The 25,102-nt window shown below is 42.1% G+C and overlaps 1 protein-coding gene across 1 annotated transcript in view; it reads right to left on the bottom strand.

Moving 5' to 3' along the window:
* ADCY2 (adenylate cyclase 2) overlaps window positions 1-25,102 on the bottom strand; it is a 416,016-nt gene that overhangs the window by 40,320 nt on the left and 350,594 nt on the right. The window contains exons 16-17 of the mRNA XM_039523887.1: window positions 24,557-24,694; window positions 7,995-8,114 (exon numbers count right to left, since the gene is read on the bottom strand). Coding sequence (XP_039379821.1) covers window positions 7,995-8,114; window positions 24,557-24,694 — 258 coding nt within the window. The remainder of the gene's footprint in view (window positions 1-7,994; window positions 8,115-24,556; window positions 24,695-25,102) is intronic.

The raw sequence follows: 25,102 nt of genomic DNA, 5'->3' as shown, positions 1-25,102 counted from the left end.
AAATAAGCAAAAAATTAATTCTTGTTCAGAATTACTTATATTAAATCTTCATTGATTATTGCATTCTTTTTCATGGTGCCTTTTATACTCTTGTGAGTTCAATCTATATAAAGTAGCAGAATCCATTTTTCTACTATGTAAGCATCGCTACTTGTGAAAGTGCTTTTCATATTGGAAAAATGTTAATGTTTGTGCATCCAAAACGAAACACAAAGGTCAAGAAACTTTGTTGTGACGAAAGAGCACCAGTTAGAAATAGGCAGCCCAATTTGCAAATGCTGCCTCAATGTGTATGCCTAATTCAAGTTGAGAAGCCAAAAGTGTAGGTACCTCGGATTGCTGTGCATTTTTAAAAACATAGCCCTAAGTTTGTCTCTTTCATTTTTTTGGTTATGTCTATACTACAGCCTATGTCAGCCTAACTTATGTCACTCAGGGGTGTGAATATTCCACCCCCCCCCCCCGAGCAACAGAAGTTACACCCACATAAGCGCTGGTGTGCACAGCGCTATGTCGGCAGGAGAGCTGCTCCCACTGACACGGCTTCTGCCACTCGCAAAGGTGACAGAGAGCATCTTCACCAGATGTGCTGCTGCAGCGCTGTATGTATAGACATGTCCATGGTTCTTATACATTAGCTCACTGCTCTTCTGTCTGGGTTCCCAACACTGCACGGGAATGTTTAAATCCCTCAAGAATCATGTTTTCAGTTAAACAAAGTTTAAAGCCATGGACCCATTTGTATTTGTAGCAAACCTAGCTTTTGGATTTAAACTACTAGGCAGTTTTGATTAAAGTACTGTGATTTGGACCCTTCTTCCCCCTCTCAATCCCTCCCACTCCTCAGAGCTGGGGAACAGGGTGGGGTGGGGTGGGCCAGGCTATAAAACTGTGCAAAAAGCTGCCACCTCTGCATAGCCACCTAACTAATTCTTGCAAAAGATCCATGCGGCCAATAGAACAGACAGGATAGAGGACATAGATAGGGTTTGAGGAAGGAACAGCAAGGGGTAAAAAATATGAAAAGCCAATACCGCTGGAATTACCATTAATGTGTGTTGTGAGCTTTCTGATCCCTCTCAGAGGCCTGGTCTACACTAGGCGTTTAAATCGGTTTTAGGAGCGTAAAACCGATTTAACGCCAAAACCGTCCACACTAGGAGGCACCTTATATCGATTTTAATGGCTCTTTAAACCGGTTTCTGTACTCCTCCCTAACGAGAGGAGTAACGCTAGTATCGGTATTAACATATCAGATTAGGGTTAGTGTGGACGCTGATCGACGGTATTGGCCTCCGGGAGCTATCCCACAGTGCACCAGTGACCGCTCTGGACTGCAATCTGAACTCGGATGCAGTGGTCAGGTAAACAGGAAAAGCCCCGCGAACTTTTGAATATTTCCTGTTTGCCCAGCGTGGAGCTCCGATCAGCACGGGTGGTGATGCAGTCCGAAATCAAAATAAAAAAAGAGCTCCCGCATGGACCATGTGGATGTGATCGCTGTAAGGGCAGGCAAATCTGTTCTATCAGCGCTCCGTTACAGAAGATGAAATTCAGAATCCTTTTTTAAAAATCTCCAGACAGACGCCATAGCAGGGACTCAGCGCACTGCAGCGTGACAAGCGTAACGGAAAGCCAAATAATCAAATGGATGCTCATGGACTGGAGGACTGAAGCTATCCCACAGTTCCTGCAGCCTCCGAAAAGTATTTGCATTCTTGGCTGAGCTCCAAATGCTTCTAGGGTCAAACACAGTGTCCGCAGGTCAGGGCATAGCTTGGCAATCTACTCACCCACCCCCCACCCACCCCCAGAAGCGAAAGGTAAAACAATCCTCTGACTCTTTTACATGTCACCCTATCTTTACTGAATGCTGCAGATAGACGCGATAGTGCAGCACTCAACACCAACATCCTTGCTCCCCCCCCCCGCCATGGGCGGCTGATGGTACAATACGATGGAAATCCATCCTCATCATCAGCCTCAGCTGATGGTACAATAAGCTGGAAATCCATCCTCATCATCAGCCTCAGCTGATGGTACAAAAGGACTGGTAACCGTCCTCGTCATCAGCCTATTGGCCCTAATTTTTTCTGGTGGATGGATGGTGCAATATGGCTGGTAACCATCCTCATCATAGCAACAGGGGGCTGAGCTCCATCAGCCCCCACCCTTCATGTGTAAAGAAAAGATTCAGTTGCCCCTGGACTAGCAGTGGGATGCTGGGCTTCTCTCCTACACACTGCTTAATGTCCTGTCTGGACTATCATAGCAGCTGGAGGCTGCCTTCCACTCATTTCTCACTAATAAGTCAGTGTGTCTTATTCCTGCATTCTTTATTAATTCATCACACAAGTGGGGGGACAATGCTACGGTAGCCAAGAAAGGCTGGGGGAAGAACGGAATCAACAGGTGGGGTTGTTACAGGAGCACCCCCTGTGAATAGCATACAGATCATAATTTCTGCAGGCTCTGACACAGAGCAGCTGTGCTCTCTGGTTCTATGATACGGTGGTTCTCTAGTACACTTGCCTATATTAGGCAGCACTGATTCTATTTTTAGATACCAAAAAGGAGGGATTGACTCAGGGAGTCATTCCCAATTTTTGCTTTTGCGCCCCTGGCTGATCGGCCAGGGGCACTTATGACAGCAGCAAATGGTACAAAAAGATGGAAGGTGCAATATGGCTAGTAACCAATCTTGGCTTTTGCGCCCCTGGCTGATCGGCCAGGGGCACTAGCAGCAAATGGTACAAAAGGACTGGTAGCCATGATCATCCTCAGTTCCAATTTATGGAAGGGTTTGGATGGTGCAATATGGCTAGTAACCATCTCTGCTGTCATGCAAAAGCAAAAGCATGCTTCTGTGTAGCGCTGCTGAATCGCCTCTGTGAGCGGCATCTAGTACACATACGGTGAGAGCAGGGGCGGCTCTAGGCACCAGCAAAACAAGCTGGTGCCTAGGGCGGCGAAGTCTAGGGGGCGGCAGGGTGGGCCGGCGGACCTGCCGCAGTTATGCCTGCGGGAGGTCCACCGAGCCCCGGGACGACTGGACCTGCCGCAGGCATGACTGCGGAGGGGGCGCTCGTCCCGCGGCTCGGCTGGACCTCCCGCAGGCATGACTGCGGCAGCTCAAGCGGAGCCGCGGGAGCCGCGAACCGTCCGCAGCCGCGGGGGGGCCAGCTGAGCCACGCGGGACCAGCGGACCCTCTGCAGTCATGCCCGTGGGAGGTCCGCTGCTCCCGCGGCTCCGGGGCGCCTCCCGCGCATGACTGCTTGGGGCGGCCAAAACGGTAGAGCCGCCCCTGGGTGAGAGTCACAAACGGCAAAACAAGCTCCATGATTGCCATGCTATGGCATCTGCCAGGGCAATCCAGGGGAAAAAGGCACGAAATGCTTGTCTGCCGTTGCTTTCCCAGAGGAAGGAGTGACTGATGACATTTACCCAGAACCACCCGCGACAATGATTTTTGCCCCATCAGGCACTGGGATCTCAACCCGGAAGTTCCAAGGGGCGGGGGAGGCTGCGGGAACTATGGGATAGCTAGGGAATAGCTACCCACAGTGCAACGCTCCAGAAATCGACGCTAGCCACGGACCATGGACGCACACCACCGATTTAATGTGCTTAGTATGGCCGCGCTCCACCTGATTTTATAAATTCTGTTTTACAAAACCGGTTTATGCAAATTCGGAATAATCCCGTAGTGTAGACGTACCCAGAGAGCACAAAACTGCAATCTAGCAAACCAGTGGCACGATAGCTTTCTGGCCAGCCATTTTCTTCCCTGACTGGGTCAGCGTGGAGGAAGAGTTCATCTGCATAGCTGGCCAGAATCTATAGATTTGGGGGACTTTATATAAAGGATTGTTTTCCTTCTCGTGTACTGTAGCCTCACCACTAGTCGTCTCCTTCATACTCCTGTAGGGCTCAGACAAGATGGGTACAGAATACCCAGACAGCAGCTATTTCAAAGCCACAGAGCTGCGCTATTGCCAACTCTTGTGATTTGATCATGAGACTTGTGGTATTTGGTATTTTTCTTAAAACTTTAGGCCCTGGAGTGCTGTGATTCTGAGATTTTCAGCATTATTTAAAAAGAAAAAAATAAGTTGATAGCCCACATGGTTGTGGTGGACAGCTTGAAAATATGAATTCAAAGGCTCAACATCCAGAGGCACATAAAAAGAACTCCAAATACATTATAAAAAAAATCACATGATATTCTGGGAACTGAGTAATAAATTTTGAACATTTGGGGCTGGCAATACTGGAATTGTTATTGTATTTTGTCTCTCACAGGAGGAGATCATATGGGTCCAAAAGATATAAATTCTACATAACTTCTAACATTTGGAAACCATTTTGCAGCCTCCTTACAAAACAAAAAGACAAACAATCCCTTTGCAACTGATTAAGTATTCCCTGACAAGTCTTGTATAACAGCAGAATGCACAGTAATGTAACTAAGAACATCTCATATTGCAGCAAAAAATATTAATTAGCATGGTTCCAAATAGGGCTCAATTCTTCTGGGATTGAAGCATTTTAAAAATCTCTTATTCATTCATTTTAGTATGCATACTCAACAGAGCTGTCAGCTTCACTTTTTATAAGTCACAGGCAGTTTCGCTGTGGGAGTAATGTTTAATGCCATTATACACATATACAAAAGACTGACTTTTAATTTAAAAAAAGAATGTTTTGCCACCACAAGTTCTCAGTGTACCATTCAATAAACATAGAATAGATTTTTTATCTATAGATTTTTAATTTTTCTAAATCAGTGATTGATTAATAATTCAAAAGGATTTTGCCTCTCCCCTGCTGTCTTTATCAAGCCGGAACTTATGAGCTCTGAAATGCTTTGTGTGGTTTAGGATGGAACTACAGTACAATTAGGAGGTTTTTAATAGATAAATAGGAAAGAGGAGTGTTAAAACCTTTATTCCACCATAAATTATTCACTATACCTGAATTATTAACAAAGCAATGACAATATTTTTGTCTATTTCTGTCATAACTAAGTAAACACATTTATTAAGTGACAGACAATATGGTTTCTACATGTAAAGAATGCATTTTGATATTATTTAAATTTAAAAAAACATATTAAAGACCAGTTACTATAAATAGTTGCAATACCATGAAGATCTGGGTATCTTAGTAAGATACTGGATAGTGTCAAACAGAATATTAAACTTATCCTTTATTGCGGTGGAAAAAAACCTCAAAAGAATTATAAAAGCATGACAAAATAACATATGACAAAAGTGAATATAAAATGTTTCTGTTTAAAATAAGATAAAAATAAATTAGTGGACTGACAGTTTTTCCATGTTTGTACATACATAGGACTGGGGAAGGTTGAGGTCAGCAAAAGCACTTTAATCATATCATAGAATCATAGAATCATAGAATTCAAGATCAGAAGGGACCATTATGATCATCTAGTCTGACCTCCTGCAAGATGCAGGCCACATAAGCCGATCCACCCACTCCTTAGCAAGCGACCCCTGCCCCATGCTTCGGAGGAAGGCGAAAAACCTCCAGGGCCATTGCCAATCTTCCCTGGAGGAAAATTCCTTCCCGACCCCAAATATGGCGGTCAGCTGAACCCCGAGCATGCGGGCAAGACTCTCCAGCCAAACCCTCTGGAAAAGGTTATATCATACCATTGACCCATTGTACTATTTACCAGTGTGGCACTTAATTGACCTATTGACTAAGCCCGTTATCCTATCATACCATCCCCTCCATAAACTTATCTAGCTTAATCTTAAAGTCATGGAGGTCCTTCGCCCCCACTGTTTCCCTCGGTAGGCTGTTCCAGTATTGCACTCCCCTGATGGTTAGAAACCGTCGTCTAATTTCAAGCCTTAATTTCCTGACTGACAGTTTATATCCGTTCGTCCTCGTGTCCACATTAGCACTGAGCTGAAATAATTCTTCTCCTTCCCTGGTATTTATCCCTCTGATATATTTAAAGAGTGTAATCATATCTCCTCTTATCCTTCTTTTGGTTAAGGAAAACAAACCGAGCTCCTCAAGTCTCCTTTCATACGAAAGGCCTTCCATTCCTCGGATCATTCTAGTGGCCCTTCTTTGTACCTGTTCTAGTTTGAATTCATCCTTCTTAAACATGGGAGACCAAAACTGCACACAATACTCCAAATGAGGTCTCACCAACGCCTTACATAGTAAATAAATGCGCTACCAATAAGCTATCAGCTTACACTAACTGATCAGGAGATAAATGTTTGACACCTCCTGAAATCTTCCTGGATGCTAGAACTCCTCACAAAATATCATATTACAAAATGTTTCAATTAAAGAAGAGAGACTACACTTTTATAAATTTTTTTTGCAAAAAAATATGCCCCTTCTTTAGGCTCACTGACCTAGAAATAAAAATGTGCATGAAGTTTATCCCCATTTAGATTAGTTGCTTTCACACCGACATAATGTGAAAACTAGTGAGCATTGCAAGAGTTCAGTCCACGAATCAGGCCCTCACTGATTAAACATTTATTTCAGAATTAATTAAAATTATGCTTATAATTAACACATTATCTAGTTAATCTTTACAACACACCTCTGAATTAGGCATTATTTTCATTTTATAGATTGGAAAACTATGCCAAAGATGTTGAGTGGATTGCCCAAGGCCACAGAAGGAGACAATTATTAAAGGCAGACCTCAGAGAGTTTAAGCCTGGAGAGACCATTACATCATCTAGCCTGACTTCGTGTATACCACAGGCCATTAAATTTCACCCAGTTACCCCTGTACTGAGGCCAATAACTTGTGTTTAACTAAAACATATTTTCCATAAAGGCATACAGTCTTGGTCTGAAAGACATCAAGAGAAGGAGATTCCATCACTCCTCTTTGTAATTTGTTTCAATGTTTAATCATTCTCAGTGTTAAAATATTATGCCTAATTTGAATGTGTTTTGCTTCTGCTTCCAGTCACTGGTTCTTGTGATGCCTTTCTCTAATAGAATAGAAAGCTCTTTAGTACTAGGTATTTTTGCCCCATGAAGGAAGTTAGACATTAATCAAGATACCTCTCAATCTTCTTTTTCTGATAAGCTAAATAGATGGAGTTCTTTAAGAGTCACTGTAAGGCACTGTCTCCAGCCCTCAAATTGTTTCTGTGTCTCTTTTCTGGACCCTCTCCAAATTTTCAGCATCCAAGGATCACACTAGCCTCTTTTCCCCACCATAGCATTGCACTGGAAGCTCATGTTGAATCGCTTGTCCATGATGACTCTCTAATTCCTTTTCAGAATCACTGCTTTCCAGGATATAGTCCCCCATTCTGTAGGTATGAGCATCCCTCCATGTTCCTAAATGTATGACCTTGCATTTGGCTGTATTACAGTAAACTTGTTTGAATGGACCCAGTTAACCAAGTGATCCAGGTCGCTCTGTTTGACTGCCCCATCCTCCTCATTATTTACTACTCCTCCAGTTTTTGTTTCATCTGTAAATTTGATCAGCAGTGATTTTATATTTACTTTCAGATAACTGATGCAAGTGTCAGGCCTAGTACCGATATCTCTGGAAACCCACTAGAAACACCCCCATTTGATCGTGATTCTTCACTGACAATTACTTTCAGATCTGTCAGCTAGTCAGTTCCTAATCCACTTAAGGTGTGCTCTGCTGATATTGTAGAATAGCATTTTTTTAGAATTAGAACTCTAGAGTTCTTGGCTACCAGACATTTCTCCAAACCGCTTTCTTAATCTGAAATTCATTGAAATTCAAAGTTAGGGCCTGATTTTCAGAAGTGCCGAGGCCCTGCACCTCTCCTTGACTTCAAATGAAGTTGTGAGTACTCAGTACCTCTGGAAAAATAATGAACCCTTTGGAGGCTTCTTGAAAAATCCTCTGAACCACTAAGCCTCAAAAGGTCCAGTGACAGTAGGTTTAATGTAGCCATCGCAAACTATAAAAAAATAAAGAAATGTAAAATGAACTTACTGGTAGGTAAAAATAGTTGTTTTGTATATACCACAGTGTTTGAGCACTTGTTTCGGGAAAACTTGCATTTGATGAATTAAGAACTGGGATGAAAATTATCACAGGATCATCCAGGAAAAACTAGAGGAAAATAATATGAAGTTTGTTAGTATCTTCAGGGGTGACAGATCAAAGAAGTAAACAGAGAGGGAAAAGCTCAATCATTAATTACTTATTTTGATAGAAGCAGAATCAGAGGTCCCAAGTCATTTTTGAATGGAATGCAATGGGGTTTATATTCAAATTACCATCATGTGTGCCCACACTGCAAAAGAAAATACATCATGAAGTACTTTGATGTAAACTTATATTTAGGCTGGGCAGAATTACATTTTAAAAATAATTTTGACAGAGAATATTGATGTTTATTGTTAAGCATTTTTAATTCAAATTTTCACAACTGCAAAATCAAGGAGGGATCAGACAATAATTATTTAATGACACTAGACATTGAGATTCAAAAAGTTAAATTGTTAAAACACAAATAGTCAACATCACATGTCAATATATGCAAAGTAAATATCATTAAATAATATTAATAAGTTCGCAAACAGCATTTTTGTTACTTTGTCTATCTGTAAATTTTTATTGTCATAGATGAAATATTTTTTGTCAGCTTGTGTGTGTATGGTGACATCAACATTTACCAATACAAATCTAACCCTTCCAACCTACATTCATCTACCTTCAAGCATTGCCATTAAGCAGTCTACAGCAATCTGTGGAACTAGAAACGTAAGTTTTATTATACTATGAACACGTACCAGTGCCAGGTGAAATAGGAGACTGAGTAAAACAAAAAATAATAAAAGAATACACAAGGGGAAAAATACACAGAAATGTTGTCAGTTTTCATGAAACAAACACCAATTACTTCTGAAGTATGTGTTTGGATTTTGCTCTCTTTCATCAAACCATCTCCACTTGCTATGTCACTTTGGAGATTCTGTAGTGCCTATATACACGGTATTTTAATGTAGCATTCTCTTTTCTCTCCATTAGAGATAACTCAGCCTTTGCATTCACATCCTTGGGGGTGGGGAGGAGGGAGTGGAATGGAAAGAAAGCTGTATTTTTATTAACCCCAATGTTTGCCAGTATTTCAGCAAACTACCATTAAGTTCTTATTTTCACCTTTAATTTATATTCCAAGCAGATTTTTCTCTCACATTCATATAATCTATCCTCTGTTTTGGACCATGTGCAATGCAGGATGACAGTGCTTGCTGTGCTGATGCTCCTTTGAAGAGGAACCTAGGATGAGCACTTCTGTGCTTTTCTAATTTATCTGACCAGAAGACTGTACAAATGCAAGATAGTGATACCAGGTTCTTTTCAGCTTCATAACTAACTTGTTAGCTTCCAGGGGTGTTTGCATTGAGGTATTTAGAGTTAAGTGGCATGTCATCCACTACAATCAAATCTAACAAAATCCAAAACAAATTGTTTAAAAATATACCTTTATCACTAATTAAAACTAATATTATCACAAAAATGCAAGGTTAAAATAAAAAAGAAATGCATGTAGGGCTTTCTTGTGCCTTTAAAACATGGCCTCACTCTGGGGCCAGTTCAGAGGGGCACAACCAGGGGCGGCTCTAGAAAATAGGCTGCCCCAGGCAGCGCGGTGTGCTGCGCCGCCCTTCCTGCGGCTCCGGTTGAGCTCCCGCGGCAGGTCCACCGGAGCCCCGGGACGAGCGGACCTGCCGCAGGCATGACTGCGGGAGCTCCACCGGAGCCGCGGGAACAGCGGGTCCGGCGGCTCCGCTTGAGCTGCCGCAGTCATGCCTGCGGGAGGTCCAGCCGAGCCGCGGGACGAGCCCCCCTCCGCAGTCATGCCTGCGGCAGGTCCGGTCGTCCGCGGCTCCGGTGGACCTCCCGCAGGCATGACTGCGGCAGGTCCACCGGCCCAGCCTGCCGCCCCCTAGATTTGGCCGCCCTAGGCAACAGCTTGGTTTGCTGGTGCCTAGAGCCGCCCCTGGGCACAACTCTCCCATTCATAGTTCCCAGAGGCACTGTATATGGGATATGCAGATCTGAGGGAGTTTTAGGAAGTGTAGCTAGCCACTGCTGCAGCTTTTGAAAGGGTGCAGAGAACACTCCCCTCCCATGTAAGGCCAGCCTTGCAGCACAGCACAGAGAGGGATATGCCCATAACATGGCTCTCTCTGCACACCCTTTGAAGAGGTCAGGGCTGCTGGAAGTGCAAGAGCTAATTGGGATGTCTCACCTACTTGTGTACCAGTGGTGGACCAGACATAATCTTTCCCTAGGATGATGTTGCTTTTTTAAATGCATTTTTATCATTAAGTCACTGGTATTATAATAATTTATTTGTGTTACAGTAGCATCTACAGGCCCTAACTGAGATAGGCACCTCATTATGCTAGGTACTGTACAAAGAGATAATAAGAGACAGTCCCTGCCCTGAAGAACTTGAACAATAAATAGAAAAAACAGACAAAGGTTGGGTGAAATATTTATTATTATTACTATTTATTATTATTTATTATATGCTAGAACAATTTGCTGAAGAAATCAAGTCTGAAGAATCAGGGCAGAAACAAAAACCATTTTTCACTGTTTGCATTTGCATACAGGTGCTGGCTTATTTTGCCAGGTTCTAGAGCATTGGTTATTGGCCACTGCTATGTTCTTAACATTTTATATGTGTGCATTGAGCCCAAATGGGTCTTGACTCCTAATATACCCTTTTAAAATCTGCACGTTTCTACATTAGTTTATTTTTGTTTTTTTAAAAAACATGTTTCAGCCAATTCTAGATTTGATGACAAAAAGACAAAGTATTATTTTTCAAATATTAAAAAAAGTGAACAAAGAATTGTAGACTTCCTACCTTTACTTACCTGCCTAAGGTAAATGTCACAGACTCATCAAATTTAAATATATTGAATAAATATGATGCACACAACCATGTAGTTAAATAAGTTTACCTTCTCCCCTAATATATTTACAAGAGTCTGTCAACATGGGGTAAAATTTTGAAATAACATTGAAGAATTTAGTTACACACCTACCATTAACATTAATTGAAATCACAGAAATAAATCCTGCCCTTCTTTAGATCTTTGACACCAGAATTCATTTAAGGGATAAGCACTGGGAACTGTGTTTTATGAGGCCTTAATCAAACCCACCCAATGTAATAAATCTCCATAATATACTAAATTAAACTCAAATTTTCCTCTGTAATCCCTGTATTATATCATTGTGGTACCCAAAAGGAATACTCTGTAGAGGCATAAAGATTTCTTCATTGAACTATAAGTGTATCTTTTTGATAAACAGATTGTAAGGCAAAGCTTATTTAAATATATAATATGTGTGCACATCAAGACTTTAAAATAATCACACCTTAGAAAATAATTTATAGTGCCAAATTATCTGTGGATGTAAATTCACATATTTACAGATTCCAAGATCAGAAGGGACCATTGTGAACATCTAATCTGATCTGCAAAACACATGCCATAGATCTTCTCCAAATTAATTCCTGCTTCAAGTAAAACAGCTGTGGTTGAATTAGAGCATATCTTTTAGAAAACCCAATCGTGATTTAAAAATTGCCAGTGATGGAGAATCCACCACAATTTTTCAAATGTTATTCCAAAGTTTAATTATTTTCATGTGCCTTATTTCTAGTTGGAATTTATCTGAATTCAACTTCCAGGCACTGGATTTTGTTACACCTTTGTCTGCTAGATTGAAGAGCCCTCTATTTTCAAATTTCTGTTCCTCATGTAAGTACTGACAAACTGATCAAAATCATTCCTTGATAAGCTAATTAGATGGAACTCCTTGAGTCTTTCACTGCTCAACATTAACACAACATTACCAAAACTTAACAGCGACATCTACTTCCTGAGAAAATGCAAGAAACAAAACATTATTCCCAGAGGACTCACCATCTATAACCCTCTGATCATCTCCTACAACTCCAAATATGCTGAACAGCTCTGCAGAAGGTCTTCAGAAAAAATGGAGAAACCATCTCCTGCACCTCACATACTCCAGAAGGAACCACTCAAACAAGAAAGACGAGGTTTTTTACCTGTAACTGGAGGTTCTTCAAGATGTGTGGTCCCTATCTGTATTCCATGTACCCGAAACTATAACAATGTTTAAAAGAGAACTGGATAAATTCATGGTGGCTAAGTCCATAAATGGCTATTAGCCAGGATGGGTAAAGAATGGTGTCCCTAGCCTCTGTTTGGCAGAGGATGGAGATGGATGGCAGGAGAGAGATCACTTGATTGTTGCCTGTTAGGTTCACTCCCTCTGGGGCACCTGGTATTGGACACTGTCGGTAGACAGATACTGGGCTAGATGGACCTTTGGTCCCACCTGGTACGGCCATTCTTATATTCTTATGTTCTTATGAAGTTAGAGAATTTGAAAGTAGTGTGTTGGTCCACCCATGAGCCCTGACTTGCCTCATGTTTCCGTCCAAGGTGATAAAGGGCATGGCGAACCAACTGCATCTTCAGTTCCTTCTCCATCATGAATCAGACAGATCCATAGCAAAGGGGAAGGAGGGTGGGAAGTGGAATACAGATTGGGACCACACATCTCGAAGAACCTCCAAATACAGTTAAATAACCTCCTCTTCTTTGAGTGATGGTCCCTATTGTATTCTGTTGAGGGTGATTGACAAGCAGTACCTAAGTTGGAAGAGGGTGTGAGGATGAGGACGGAATGGTTGTGCGGAGAACTGCCACACCGAAGGAGGAGTCCGCTGCAGAGTCCTGCACTAATGTTCAGTGTGTTGCAAAGGTGTGCACAGAACTGCATGTGGCCACTTTACATATGTCCTGAATCAGCATGTCTAGAAAGTGAGGCCTCGGGGGCTAGGTAACAAATCATCCATCTTTTGATTGAAAAGATGGGACTAACTGAAGAGGAGGTCTTCAATTGTGTTTTGCACCTCCCTAGAGAAACTGTATGAGTGGAGCCAAGATACCCGACACATAACTGTGGCCATAGCCATGGCCTTTGAGGAGGTATCTGCTGCGCTCACCGCTGATTGGAGTGCTGTTCCAGCTACCAGCTTCCCTTTCTCAATGATCACCCAAAAACTAGCCCTGTTGTGTTGACGGAGACTATCAGTAAATTCCTCAAATTAGCTGTAATTCGAGAAGTCGAATTTGTCTAGAAACGCCTGATAGTTCCTGATCCTGAATTGAAGACAAGATGAGGAAAAGACCTTATGCCTCAAAAGATCCAAACACTGCTCTCCTTGTCAGATGGTGTAAAGCAAGGTGCTGTTGTCTGTCTTGTTCAGTCACGGCTTACAAAAACAGGAAGTTTTGGGGGAGGTGTGGGAAGAGGAACTCGGACCCCTTAGCCAGAATGTAATAGCATCTTTCAGCCCCTTTGGGCGTAGGCATGTATGTGACCAGGGTGTGCCATACTGTTCGTTCTGGCAGGCTCAAGAATGGCATTTTTAATAGGCAGTACAACTCTAGTTTGTCCTGAGGAGTGGGGTATATCTCGTAGTTTATGCTGGGTAACCTAGATTTCCTCCAGTGGAATCTGGAGTTCCCCCGCAACTCTGCACAACAGATCTTGAAACTGCCTAAAGTCATTCAGGGGTGAAGGAGATGCTGTAGTCACTGCTTCATCTGCAGATGAGGAAGCAAATCTTTCTGGTTCTGGTGGCACCATCAGAACTGGGCTAAGGCTCTTCTACCAACAGATCCAAGTGCCTGCTAGAAGGAGCTCTCAATGGAGAGGCAGGTGAAGACTCTCTTGCAGATCAGGCTGGTTCTGAGGAGGCTATTGGGACCAGGGTAGTATGGCCAGTAGGCCGTATCTGGGGGATGCTGAGTTGGTCCCTACAGCACGGGGTACCAGTGGATCTGTGGTGGGTGAAGTTGTGGGTGTTGCCAAGACCAGGACTGCCTCTGTGAATGCAAGTATGGATGGTTAGTAAGTATCGACAGTCACTCTCCAGCTTCTGATTCATTGGTGGAAGAGAAGGCAGACTCTGGTTCCATTGGTGGTACCGCTGGAGCCAATGAAAGGGTGTAGTCCATCGCAGTGGGTGGAAAGGTGTTCTGCAGTTGAAGCATATCATAAGGGGAGAAATAATCTCCCTATAGGTAGAAAGGCCTGACAGACTCTGCTTCTGTTAAGGTGAATGCGACCTGGGGCTCAAACACGGTTCCTTATCTCCCCAGTGATAGAGATACCCTCGGTACTGGTGTTGGTGCCATGGACTTCCGCAGAACGGGCAGATTCCGCAGCTTGTGGGGCATCAGTGCTGACAGTACTGGTGGGTTAGTGCTCAGAACCATCGGATCCCCTTGTTCGTGGGACTTCATTTAATGTTGTTACACTGATTGCTTCAGGAAAAAAATCCTGACTGTGAGATCCTTAGCAAACATCACATCCATGACAATCTCTCCACTGCTGAAAGGACAGCTGTACAGACCTTGAAATCCAACCACCAGATAGCAATCCAACCAGCAGACAAAGGGGGTGTCATTGTAGTTCTCCACCATCATGATTATGTCAATGAGGACAACAACAACTCTCTAACACCACCTACTATAAATAACTCAAAGAAGACCCCACACTAGAATTCATCCAAGAATTTAAGGATATCATCAAATCCTTTCTCGAACAACACAAAAAAAAATCTACATCCTCATGCCCCACAAACGCATCCCAGGGACTTTCTACATGCTTCTCAAAATACACAAAAAAGGGAACCCAGGCAGGCCAATCATATCTAGCCATGGCATTCTTACTGAAGGAACATCAGGACTCATAGAAATCATCCTCAAACTACTCAACCACACAAAGGGCCAGCTTCCTCCAAGACATAATCAACTTCCTCCAGAAACTCTGCAACATTGAATTTATGGCTGAAATTATGGCTTATTACAACAATCTGTAACCCACTAGCCCCCCTTTTTTGGTCTCTGACTGCAGAAGTGTTAACGGGCCACTTCACCCTGAATAGTCCATTAGAATATGTTAACTACTTATGCTAAACAATCTGTTCCACCTTGTATTTAGCTGTGACACTCTGAATACCTTTCTCAGACCTGAAGAGCTCTGTATAGCTCAAAAGCTTGTCTCTTTCACCAACATACGTTGGTCCATTAAAATATATTACCTCACCCACCTTTGACGGTAAAGCATTTTTCAATCCTTTACTCATTCTTATGTCTCTCCTCTGTGACCTTTACAAATTTTCAACATTCTTCTTGAATTGTAGACACCAAAACTGGATGCAGTATTTCAGTAGCACTCACACTAGTGCCAAATACATAGGTAAAATAACTTCCCTATTCCAACTTAATATTATCCTTTTATATCTCCAAGGATCACATTAGCTCTTTTGGCCACAGTGTTGCACTGGGAGCTTATGTTTAGCTGATCACCCACAATGACCCCCAACTCTTTTTCAGAGTCTCTGCTTCTCAGAATTGAGTCCCCTTTCCTGTGAGTTTGGCCTACATTCTTTGCTCCTAGATGTCTGACCTTACATCTGACCATATTAAAAGACATTGTTTGCTTCTGCCCAGCTTACCAAGTGATCCAGATTTATCTGTATCAGTGACCTGTACTCTTTATTATTTACCACTCTCTCCCAGTAATTATTTTTTGTTTTCTTCCAGGTCATTGACAAAAACGTTGGATAGCATAGGGCCAAGAAGAGATCCTTGCAGGGCCCCTCTAGAAACACACCTGCTCAATCATGATTCCTTGTTTACAATTACATTTTGTGACCTATCAGTTAACCAGTTGTCAAAATGGGATTGTAAAGGGGATAGCTGCATTTTCTCCTGTTGAATTTACCCATTTTCAGCAGCAACAAATTTTACTCATAAACAGCTGACACAGTCTTTTACTAAGTCAGCAGACACTGGTGCTCCCTTTTAGAGACAGACTCCCCCCTGTTGGCCTTGTCAGCCATGGCCCACCTTTATCCCACACCCTTTAAGGAACCTAATATCCAGGGATGTAATAGAAGGGATTCTGGCCAGCTGCTTGTCTCCTTGCCCACTTTGCAGATCCCTACAGAGGCTGGTTAAAACTTGGTCTAAAGAGAAGAAACAAAACAACCCTCAAATAATAGATTTTAAATAGGAAAATGGTCTCTTTCAAATGTTTTTTTTTCCAGTTAGGTATTACTAGTATTACAGTAGAACCGACAGGTGTCTAGTTGCTCTACAGACACATAGCAATGGATTATCCTAGCCTCAAAGAGCTCACAAGCTTATTATCTGGATAGAGAAAGCAGACATGGGGTGAGAGAAAGGGTATAAAATACAAGCACAGGGAATGCAGTGGTGGTTCAAAAATGTAATGTTAGCACCACATTTAAAAATAATTTTGAGTGGGTTTTATTTTATTTTTATTTATGTATTATGTATATAAACTGTATTCTAGGACTGGGTAGTTGTGATGGAGGCAGGAAGGAATTAGCTAAAAGCAAAAACAAAGGAAAGGAGAGGTGACATTGTGTTGTATCAACCAGGCAAGTTGCTAACAACTTCAACAGGACTTTATTTTTACAGTGGAAACCTCTGTACCAAGCTGCTGCTGTACCCTCTGTAACTCTCACTCAGCCTCCTCAACTCCTCCCCACTCCTTCCTGTTTCCTGTCCTTTCAGACACCAAACAGCCAGTGCTCCCAGTTCTAATAATTACAAGCACATCTAAACACTGCATTCCCTCCTCTCTTAAGAAACTCTCCCAAATAAAATAAACATTGTTGTTCTAACCACAGGAACAAATAGAAAACAAGACACTATACTACTGGCAGAAATATTACACTGGAAACACTGTAGATACTACATGACACAGTCTTTAGTCCAGACAGGTGGTCATCTGGATCTGACAGGCCGTCTCTCAAGCCCCGGTTCCAGTGCTATGTCTTATTGTGTTGGTTTTATGGTGAAGTCATTCAATGCAGACTGGGTGTTGGCATAATCTCCTCTTGGTGCATAGGCAGGTGCAAGCTAAGAAGCATTCCATACCTGCCCATCAGAAAGTCAATAGGTGTAAGGTCCCTTCTTCTCTATGATTTTAAGAGGAGCTGTGAATTTATGGGCCCCGTTGTGTAAAATTCTAGGTTTTCATATTCTAACAAAGGAACCACACTCAAACTTTGATTCCTTAGCACCTCACCGCTTGTCTGTGAAAGCCTTATACTTTGCATGGTTCTGTTCAACTGTTTTTCTCACATCATCCTCGTTTGGGGCATCAGGTCGTGCCTTTAACAATCCAGCAATGTTCAGTTTAGTATTCATTTGTTTCCTATGCAGTAACTCTGTGGGTGATCTTTATGTTGTGGCATGTCATGTAGCCCGGTATGTTTGTAAGAAATCAGTAGTGAAGGGTATCCACCATCACCCTTCCAATTTAGCTGTTTGCAAACTCTCTTTTAAACCTCTGTTAAACCGTTCGATTTCCCCATTGGCTTGAGGGTAATATAGGGATGACCTTCTGTGTAAAATGTTCCTCTCTGCTAGAAAGGTTTCAAACTCCAGGGAAGTAAATTAACTACCATTATCAGAAACCAGTTCTTTGGGGTTACATTCCCTGGTAAAAACTGAAGAGAGGAACTTAATTACTGTAGCAGAAGAGATTTGTGATGTAAACGCTACCTCAGGCCATTTATTGAAATAGTCTATTAAAGTGATGGCAAAATGACAGTCAATTGGAGCAGTATCAAAGGGTCCTACAATGTGAATCGCCACTTTTTCCCATGCAGATTCAGGAAGAGGAACAGGCTGTAATGGAGGGGTACATGTCACTGCTGTCTAATCATGCATTTGGCAAGTGACACAGGATTTTATGAGTGTTTCAGTTTGAGAGTCCATTCCTGGCCACCCATACAGATCCCATAGTCGTTGTTCGGTTCTGACAATTCCTTGATGAGTATCGTGTGCTAGGTTTTGACTGTAATTCTTCTGGCACAAGTAGCCAGTGTGTACCTCATAGCACACAGCCATCGAGCAAAGAAAGTTCATCGCGAACTCTAAAATAAGGCAGCAAAACTGGGTCAAGGTTTTTAGGGTTACTGGGCCAGCTCTTTGTCAGAAATTCCTGTAGTTTTTGTTGAATTGGACATGCTGAACAAGCAGCTTGAAATTGTTCTCTTGTAACTGCAGTAAGAGTGCTTGTAATAAGCGCAACTACTACATCCTCATCCTCCGGTGGACCATCTGTGAAAGCAAAGGCAGGCGAGAAAGGCAATCAGCTACCACATTTTTGTTTCCAGGCTTATATTCCAGGTCATAATTGAAAGAGAGTAGTCTTGCAGACCATCTAGCAATACAATATCCTGCTCTTCCCAGTCCTTTCATGGTGAGCAACGTCGTCAAAAGGCTGTGGTCTGTGCGCAACTTGAATGTGTGGCCCCACAGGTAAGTTCTCCATTTTTCAGTAGCCCATAGACAAGCAAGTGCTTCTTTTTTGACTGTAGAATATTTTCTCTCAGCATTATTCAGTGTCCTTGAAGCAAATGCAACACATTGAGAAGACAGGAAGAATGGAGAGGACCAGACAGGGTCGGGAGAAGAAAAATGAACTGAAAAGAGTGTGAAGAAGGAAGCAGGAGAGGGTTGGAGCAAGCAGCCAATCAGTATAGAGAAAAGAATGTCCTGAGTTTTGGTAAAAGACACAGTACTGTTTTCATAGCTCCATGCAGATAACAAAGATATATGCTTGTGAGACAGTGTCATGCCTTTATTCACAACTTCCTCTTCTATACCTTCTATGGCGGATGTGGTAGAGGTACCTCTGATTTACTTGAATTGCCTGACATGTGTATAAGACTGGCATAAAAATCTGCCGTTCTTGGGAGCATCAGAACTCCCCTAGGTTCGTAAATGCTCTAAAGCAGGCCTGCACAACATGCGGCCCGTGGAGCCTCACTGTGCGGCCCGCGGAGCCTCACTGTGCGGCCAGCGGGGGTATTCTAAATCCCCCGCACACGGCGCTCTGCGGGTAGCCCAGTGCCTTTTGACTCCCGGCTGCAGCTGGGATTTAAAGGGCTCAGGGCTCCCCGTGGCTGAGAGTCAAAGCCTCTGGGCTGCCCGCAGCCGCGGGGAGCCCTGAGCCCTTTAAATCTCAGCCGCGGCCGGGAGTCAAAGGCTCTGGGCTGCCCGCAGCCCCGGGGAGCCCTGAGCTCTTTAAATCTCAGCCGCGGCCGGGATTCAAAGGGCTCTGGGCTGCCCACAGAGATTCCCGGCCGCGGCTGAGATTTAAAGAGCTCAGGGCTCCCCGGGGCTGCGGGCAGCCCAGAGCCTTTGACTCCCGGCCGCGGCTGAGATTTAAAGGGCTCAGGGCTCCCCGCGGCTGCGGGCAGCCCAGAGCCCTTTAAATCCCGGCCACGGCTCCAGCAGATGGGCTGGGGCTGGGATTTAAAGGGCTCGGGCTCCCCTCAGTGGCAGGAGCTCTGGGCTCTTTAAATCCCTGCCCCAGCCCCAGAAAGCTCCGGGTTCCCCCAGCCACCGGAGCCCTGGGCCCTTTAATTTGCCCCTGAGGGCTCCCAGCCACCTCTTCAGCTGGGAGCCCCTGGTTGATTTAAAATCAAGTATCACCTCCCCACCCCCAACCTTCCTTTTTGGCCCACAGCTGTTTTGGTGGGGCAGCGCTGGGGAAGGAGGGTTTGTTTCTGCAGGGCTGGGTGGTGCTGGGGCGGGGTGTTTTCGCGGGGCCGGGATGTGCTGGGGGGGGCGTGTTTCCGTGGGGCCAGGGGGTTTCAGCCCTCAGCTGTTTTCTTTGGAGTAATGTGGCCCTCGCTGCTTTACGAGTTGTGCAGGTCTGCTCTAAAGCTACTCTCACCATGGCTTTAATCCTGTTAGGGTCCACAAATTAGGTTTATGACACAGACTGACAAGGCACAATGAGAATTAAGATTTTATATTTTCTATCCAGCTACTCATTAAATCTCCCAAGTTTGATGACCTAATAGGTCTTTTCTATCTCTGTCTCCCTGAGAGTTCAGGATTATTCCCTACAGTATATTTCCTAGTGCTTTGTTCCATCCAGTTAAAATTCCTAGCAAAAGGGGCACCTTCCTTTCCCCCAGATGAATACTGCACACTGTAACATAACTCACTACATCTAATCTTCAATGAGACCAGGATTAGACACCGCCAGCTACAGTTAAAAAGCATTTCTGATATTTACATTACATCGGCTGTTTTTAAATTTCATCCTATTATTCCTGGCTATATTACTGTAACAACATTAAAACTAGATTCAAATATTCAGTAAAAATATAATTCGAATTATCAGTGTTCTCTACATCTGTCCCTTGCAATATGAAGTATGAGTTTGAGTTGGCATTTTGGGTTTGATTTTATGATTTATTAGATACACTATGGGTAGATAATCATTAGACCTTAATGGCTACATTTTGCCTTTTCCTAATGAAAGAGTTCATGGAAATAAATGCAGTTAATGGACTCTATTCTTAAGAACATGTTGCTTGGAGCTATAATAATGATACTTCAGTCTCACCCACAATTTGCTATTAATATTAAGCCAATGCAAATTTTGCAATAATATTTTAAAGTCATTTTTTAAAATCAGAGCTAAGATTTAGTGCCAAGGTGGGAATTGTACTTAAAATGATCATCAAATGAATATCATGGAACATGGTTATTTGTTATATTGCAGTCAAAAGTGCTAATTCTACAAGACAATAAGGCTTTAAAGTACAGCTTTTGAAGCCCTACAGTCATTTGCATTCTGAATAAAAGAAGAACTTGAACTAATTAAAGCCAATTTGTTGAAAAAAGCATCATTTTGACCTTGTTCATTTTAGGAACAATTTTTAATTTTATAAACATTCATACGCTAGTGTAGTTTTAACTTCAACCCAAAAGTAAACGTCTTTGTTTCATTTCTACTTACAATTACCAAAAAGAAGAAATGCAAAATTTGGATCCAGACTGAGAATGGAATTTAGTAGAATTTTGATAATGTTTGACTCTGGGGTTTGTTTTGAGCCTATCTCTTCTTATCATACAAGGTGGGGAATGTGAGGGCAACCTCTCATCCCCCAAAGGCAACCCCACCCCCAACCAACCTACAATTATCTTCATAGACTGAACCAGATAAAGTTCTAGTAGATCTTGCTCCTTTCACAAATCATACATGTCAGTGTTTAGGAACTCAGACAAGTAGATTTCAGCAATGAGACATCTCAAGTATAGTTATTACAAATGGCTGACTACTGTCTCCTGAAAAATGCTATGTGAAAGCAAACCAAAAAAAAAAAAAAGTAATATATATTCAAAACAATTCTGTAATTAACTGAAGGACAGTTACCATTTTCAAACTACTTTAAAAACTCTAAGTAATTAAGCCCAGTAACTACCCTGTGAAAGAGTGAAGGGTACAATTGTCAAAAGTGCTTTTCCTAAATACCATTGACCTTCAGTGAAACTAAGGCTATGTCTACACTGTGTACCTTCCACCGGCACAGCTGTAAGGTCTCCTGTGTAGCTGCTTTCTGCCGGCAAAATAAAATCACCCCCAACAAGCGGCAGTAGCTTTGTCGGTGGGAAAGTGTCTCCCACCAACATAGCACTGTCCACACCAGCGCTTTTTGTCGGTAAAACTTTTGTTGGTCAACAGAACACTACCAACAAAAGTGCAGTGTAGACATAGCCGAAGGTTCCAAAGTGCCCAAGGCTCAGATTTTTAAGGCATTTAAGTGTTCAAAAGAGATTTAGGCACTTAGGAGCCTAAATTCCATTCACTGTCAATGGGATTTTGGTTCCTAAGTGCCTAAATCCCTTTTGAAAATGAGATTTAGTCTCCTAAATAAGTTAGATATATGCTGAACACAGCAATACCAAAATACTTTAAACATCTGGTGTAAATCACTTTTGAAAAAAAATACTCTAAGTAAATAGTACTATTCCCATTTTTAGATGGGCAATGGAGGCAGAGAAATTACAAGACTTTCCCAATTTTAAAGAGGGAATCAGGCACGGGGCCAAGAAAATAAACAGTCGTTCTTGGCTCCTATGCTCTGCTCAAGCCACTAGACCATGTGTCCCTCAGATTAAAAGTGGACAGTTGATTCCAATGCTAAGCAGCCACAGGATTGGAGGCTCCCTGCCCTTTTTAATGAAAATTTAGAAATCAGTCAGTCCCCCACTCAGAATTCCAGTGAAATGCAATCATTCGTTTACCTGTGAATTGTGTATTTAAGAGATTAGAAATGGACAATTATTACAATTACATGAATTTATCGTATTACAAGAGAAGAGAAAAGTACATTCCTGTGTTACTGGAAGTGGAAAGCAATTTGTCATTTTGGCCTTCCGCAGAGAAGTAATCAAAGATCAGAAAGAAAGAAGAAAATAAGAGAATAGCCAGGATTTGACCATATTAATTTTAAAGAGTGATCTTGCTCAATTTGAATTCAATTTTTCTATTAACTGAATTGGGACCTTAAATAATACATTTAATTTCATATAAATGAGAAATAATTAAACTGTATTAGAAGCCATTTTTATTATATGGTAGAATGCCCCAAGCACCTAGGATCTGCAACAAAATGGCTTAACATTTCTCATTTTATCAACCATAACTCATTATCTAAACTAATAGGCACAGATTGTGATTTCTGCCATGCAGGGGAGGGGGAAGAAAAAGGGAACAGCTATAGTGTTGAAGGGAGGGAGGGCATGTAAGTCATTATGCCTCTGAAGGACAGACTGGCAGAATGGCTCAGGGGAGTCAGTGCAAGTATTCTCAGCACTAGTCTTTCCTACACGAGCTTCCCTAGTGCCAGCCACTGGACAACAACTAATATGCTGCGCCCTAGCCAATGTTCCCTCTATTTTTTCCATCCATGTGCAAAATGATTTTTGTTATGTTCACCAATATCGAGGTAATGCGTGGATGTGCACCACCAATAGAAACAAAAACCCTAGATATAATATTTTTTTTAAAAAGTTACCATAGGGATAATTACTCCAGCCAGGACAGGTTAGGCATTTTAGAACTCACTACTCAAAGAATAAAATTTAAGCATAAGAGAGGAATAAAAATTATGAAATACATTGACCAGTCAAAAAACTAAAATAACAGCACTTTGAAGGAATAAAATCACAGAGAATATATGTGCATTGCAGAAAGTATCAAAAAGTAACAACAACAAAAACAATAATACAAGTATGTGTGGGGAGGTGAGTTTGAAAGACAGAGTGTATGTATGTGTGTGTGAGAGAGACACACGTGTGTGAGAGACAATGTGTCTGTATGTGTGTGCTGCCCCTTTAAGTAGATCGGCATTCACCAGTCTTCAGACACAGCAGCAGTCACCAGCAACCTCCATCCCACAGCCTACTCCGGAGACCTGTCATGTCCGTCCCCTGCTCTGTGGAGATGCGGTGAGAGAGGGGGACACCTTGCTATCAGAAACACCCCCTCCCCTCCCCCCAGGAGATTCCTGGGAACAGCTGGCTAGGGGCTCCAAGGCAGAGGGTGTGGCAGTGGGGGGATGGGCACCTGACCTGCGCGGCACTTGATAGACTGCTGGGCAGCCACGCAGCTTAGAGGAAACTTAGGTCCTAGCCATACCACCTACCCAGCTGAGTATCTCCCCTCTCTCTTCTTGGTGCTATAGAGTATCACTGGGCATGTTTGCCTGGCTCTGCCTACCATATAAGAAGAGCTAGATCATCATTCTACCTGGAAGGAGGAGGGGAATGAGGCTTTTTGTATGCTTTTCCTCACTAATGCACTCATACAGGGCAAGACAGAATGTAGCCCTTTATGTTGCTTCTGTGTTCCCTACAATAATTGTAGCTAGTATTTTTACCCCATCTCACTACCAGTCTCTCTGATTTAAGTAACAGACATTTTTCGTAACATTTTCAAAGGCACCTTAGTGGCTTAGCTTTCATCCCACTAACAGGCTCCTAAGTCACTTTGGCACTTTTGAAAATTTTAACCTTTGTCATTTTAAAACAGATTTTTTTTAACAAGGAATTTAAATTAAATGGTATGTAAATTATGAACATGTTGTGGGGAACAGACAGGTGTCAGAAAAAATCAAAGTGAAATTCAAGCTCTTCGTACAGCGTTTTGCAGACATTCAGCTAACATCATAATCCACTGAACTGATCCCTGGACTGTGATGAGCAAATATTTTGTTATTTTTTCTAACAATACATATTTGAATTATGGATTAGGATTATTTATTTTTACACTCAGAGAATGTTTTAAGATTTCCCCAGTACCTTTTACATTAAAAAATTCTCCTAACAAACATGTCCAAGAACTGAATTATTGTTGAGGACGTCTCATACGCAGAGGTCAGAATTGATCACCCCCACTATACTGGATGTTTGCTTTGCTTTGAATTTCTGAGTCATTGGAAGGCCATTACTATCATTCACCCTACTGAAATAACTACAGACTACAACTTTAAAATGTCATCCAAGTAGATGATAAAAATAAAAATAGACCTCACTGGCACAGAACGAGAAACAAAACATCATTATGCTTACCATATTGAATATGGCCATCGTTAATGTTATAGTAGTAGTTGTCAATGTGAGAGTGATTCGTGGCCAGGGACGGTTTGCAATTATTCCAGATGATTTCAAAATCCACAACAGTGAAGCTGAGGCTTTCTTGCTGCATTGCTAAGTATAGAAAAAATGAAACACATAACAGCATGAGTATTCTTAATTCCTATGAGTTCCTTTAGGTTATAATTAAGAATGATCACAATTCTGAATGGTATTAATATGTAGGTCAATTAACTCAAAAAGAACATTGCACAGAAGTGTTCAACTGTTATCTTGCCACAGTGGTTAATTATCTTTCTTATAAATTAAGAAAATTCTTGACATAATATCAGTCCTGGGATTCAGACTGCAAACTAGGTAATAGTTTATTAAACACCCACAATACAATACTACTAATATTAATAATAAATCATAATTAAGAATATAAAATTAATAGCAACATCATCATCACTATTACTAAACTTTTTAAAAAAATAACCAATGCCTGAAGGCCTCTGGGCATTTAAAGAAACAACTAAGGGA

This window comes from Mauremys reevesii, linkage group 2, assembly GCF_016161935.1.
Source record: "Mauremys reevesii isolate NIE-2019 linkage group 2, ASM1616193v1, whole genome shotgun sequence".
NCBI lineage: Eukaryota > Metazoa > Chordata > Testudines > Geoemydidae > Mauremys > Mauremys reevesii.
Note: the sequence above shows the minus strand (reverse complement) of the source record. Positions and strands in the feature narration are given on the sequence as shown.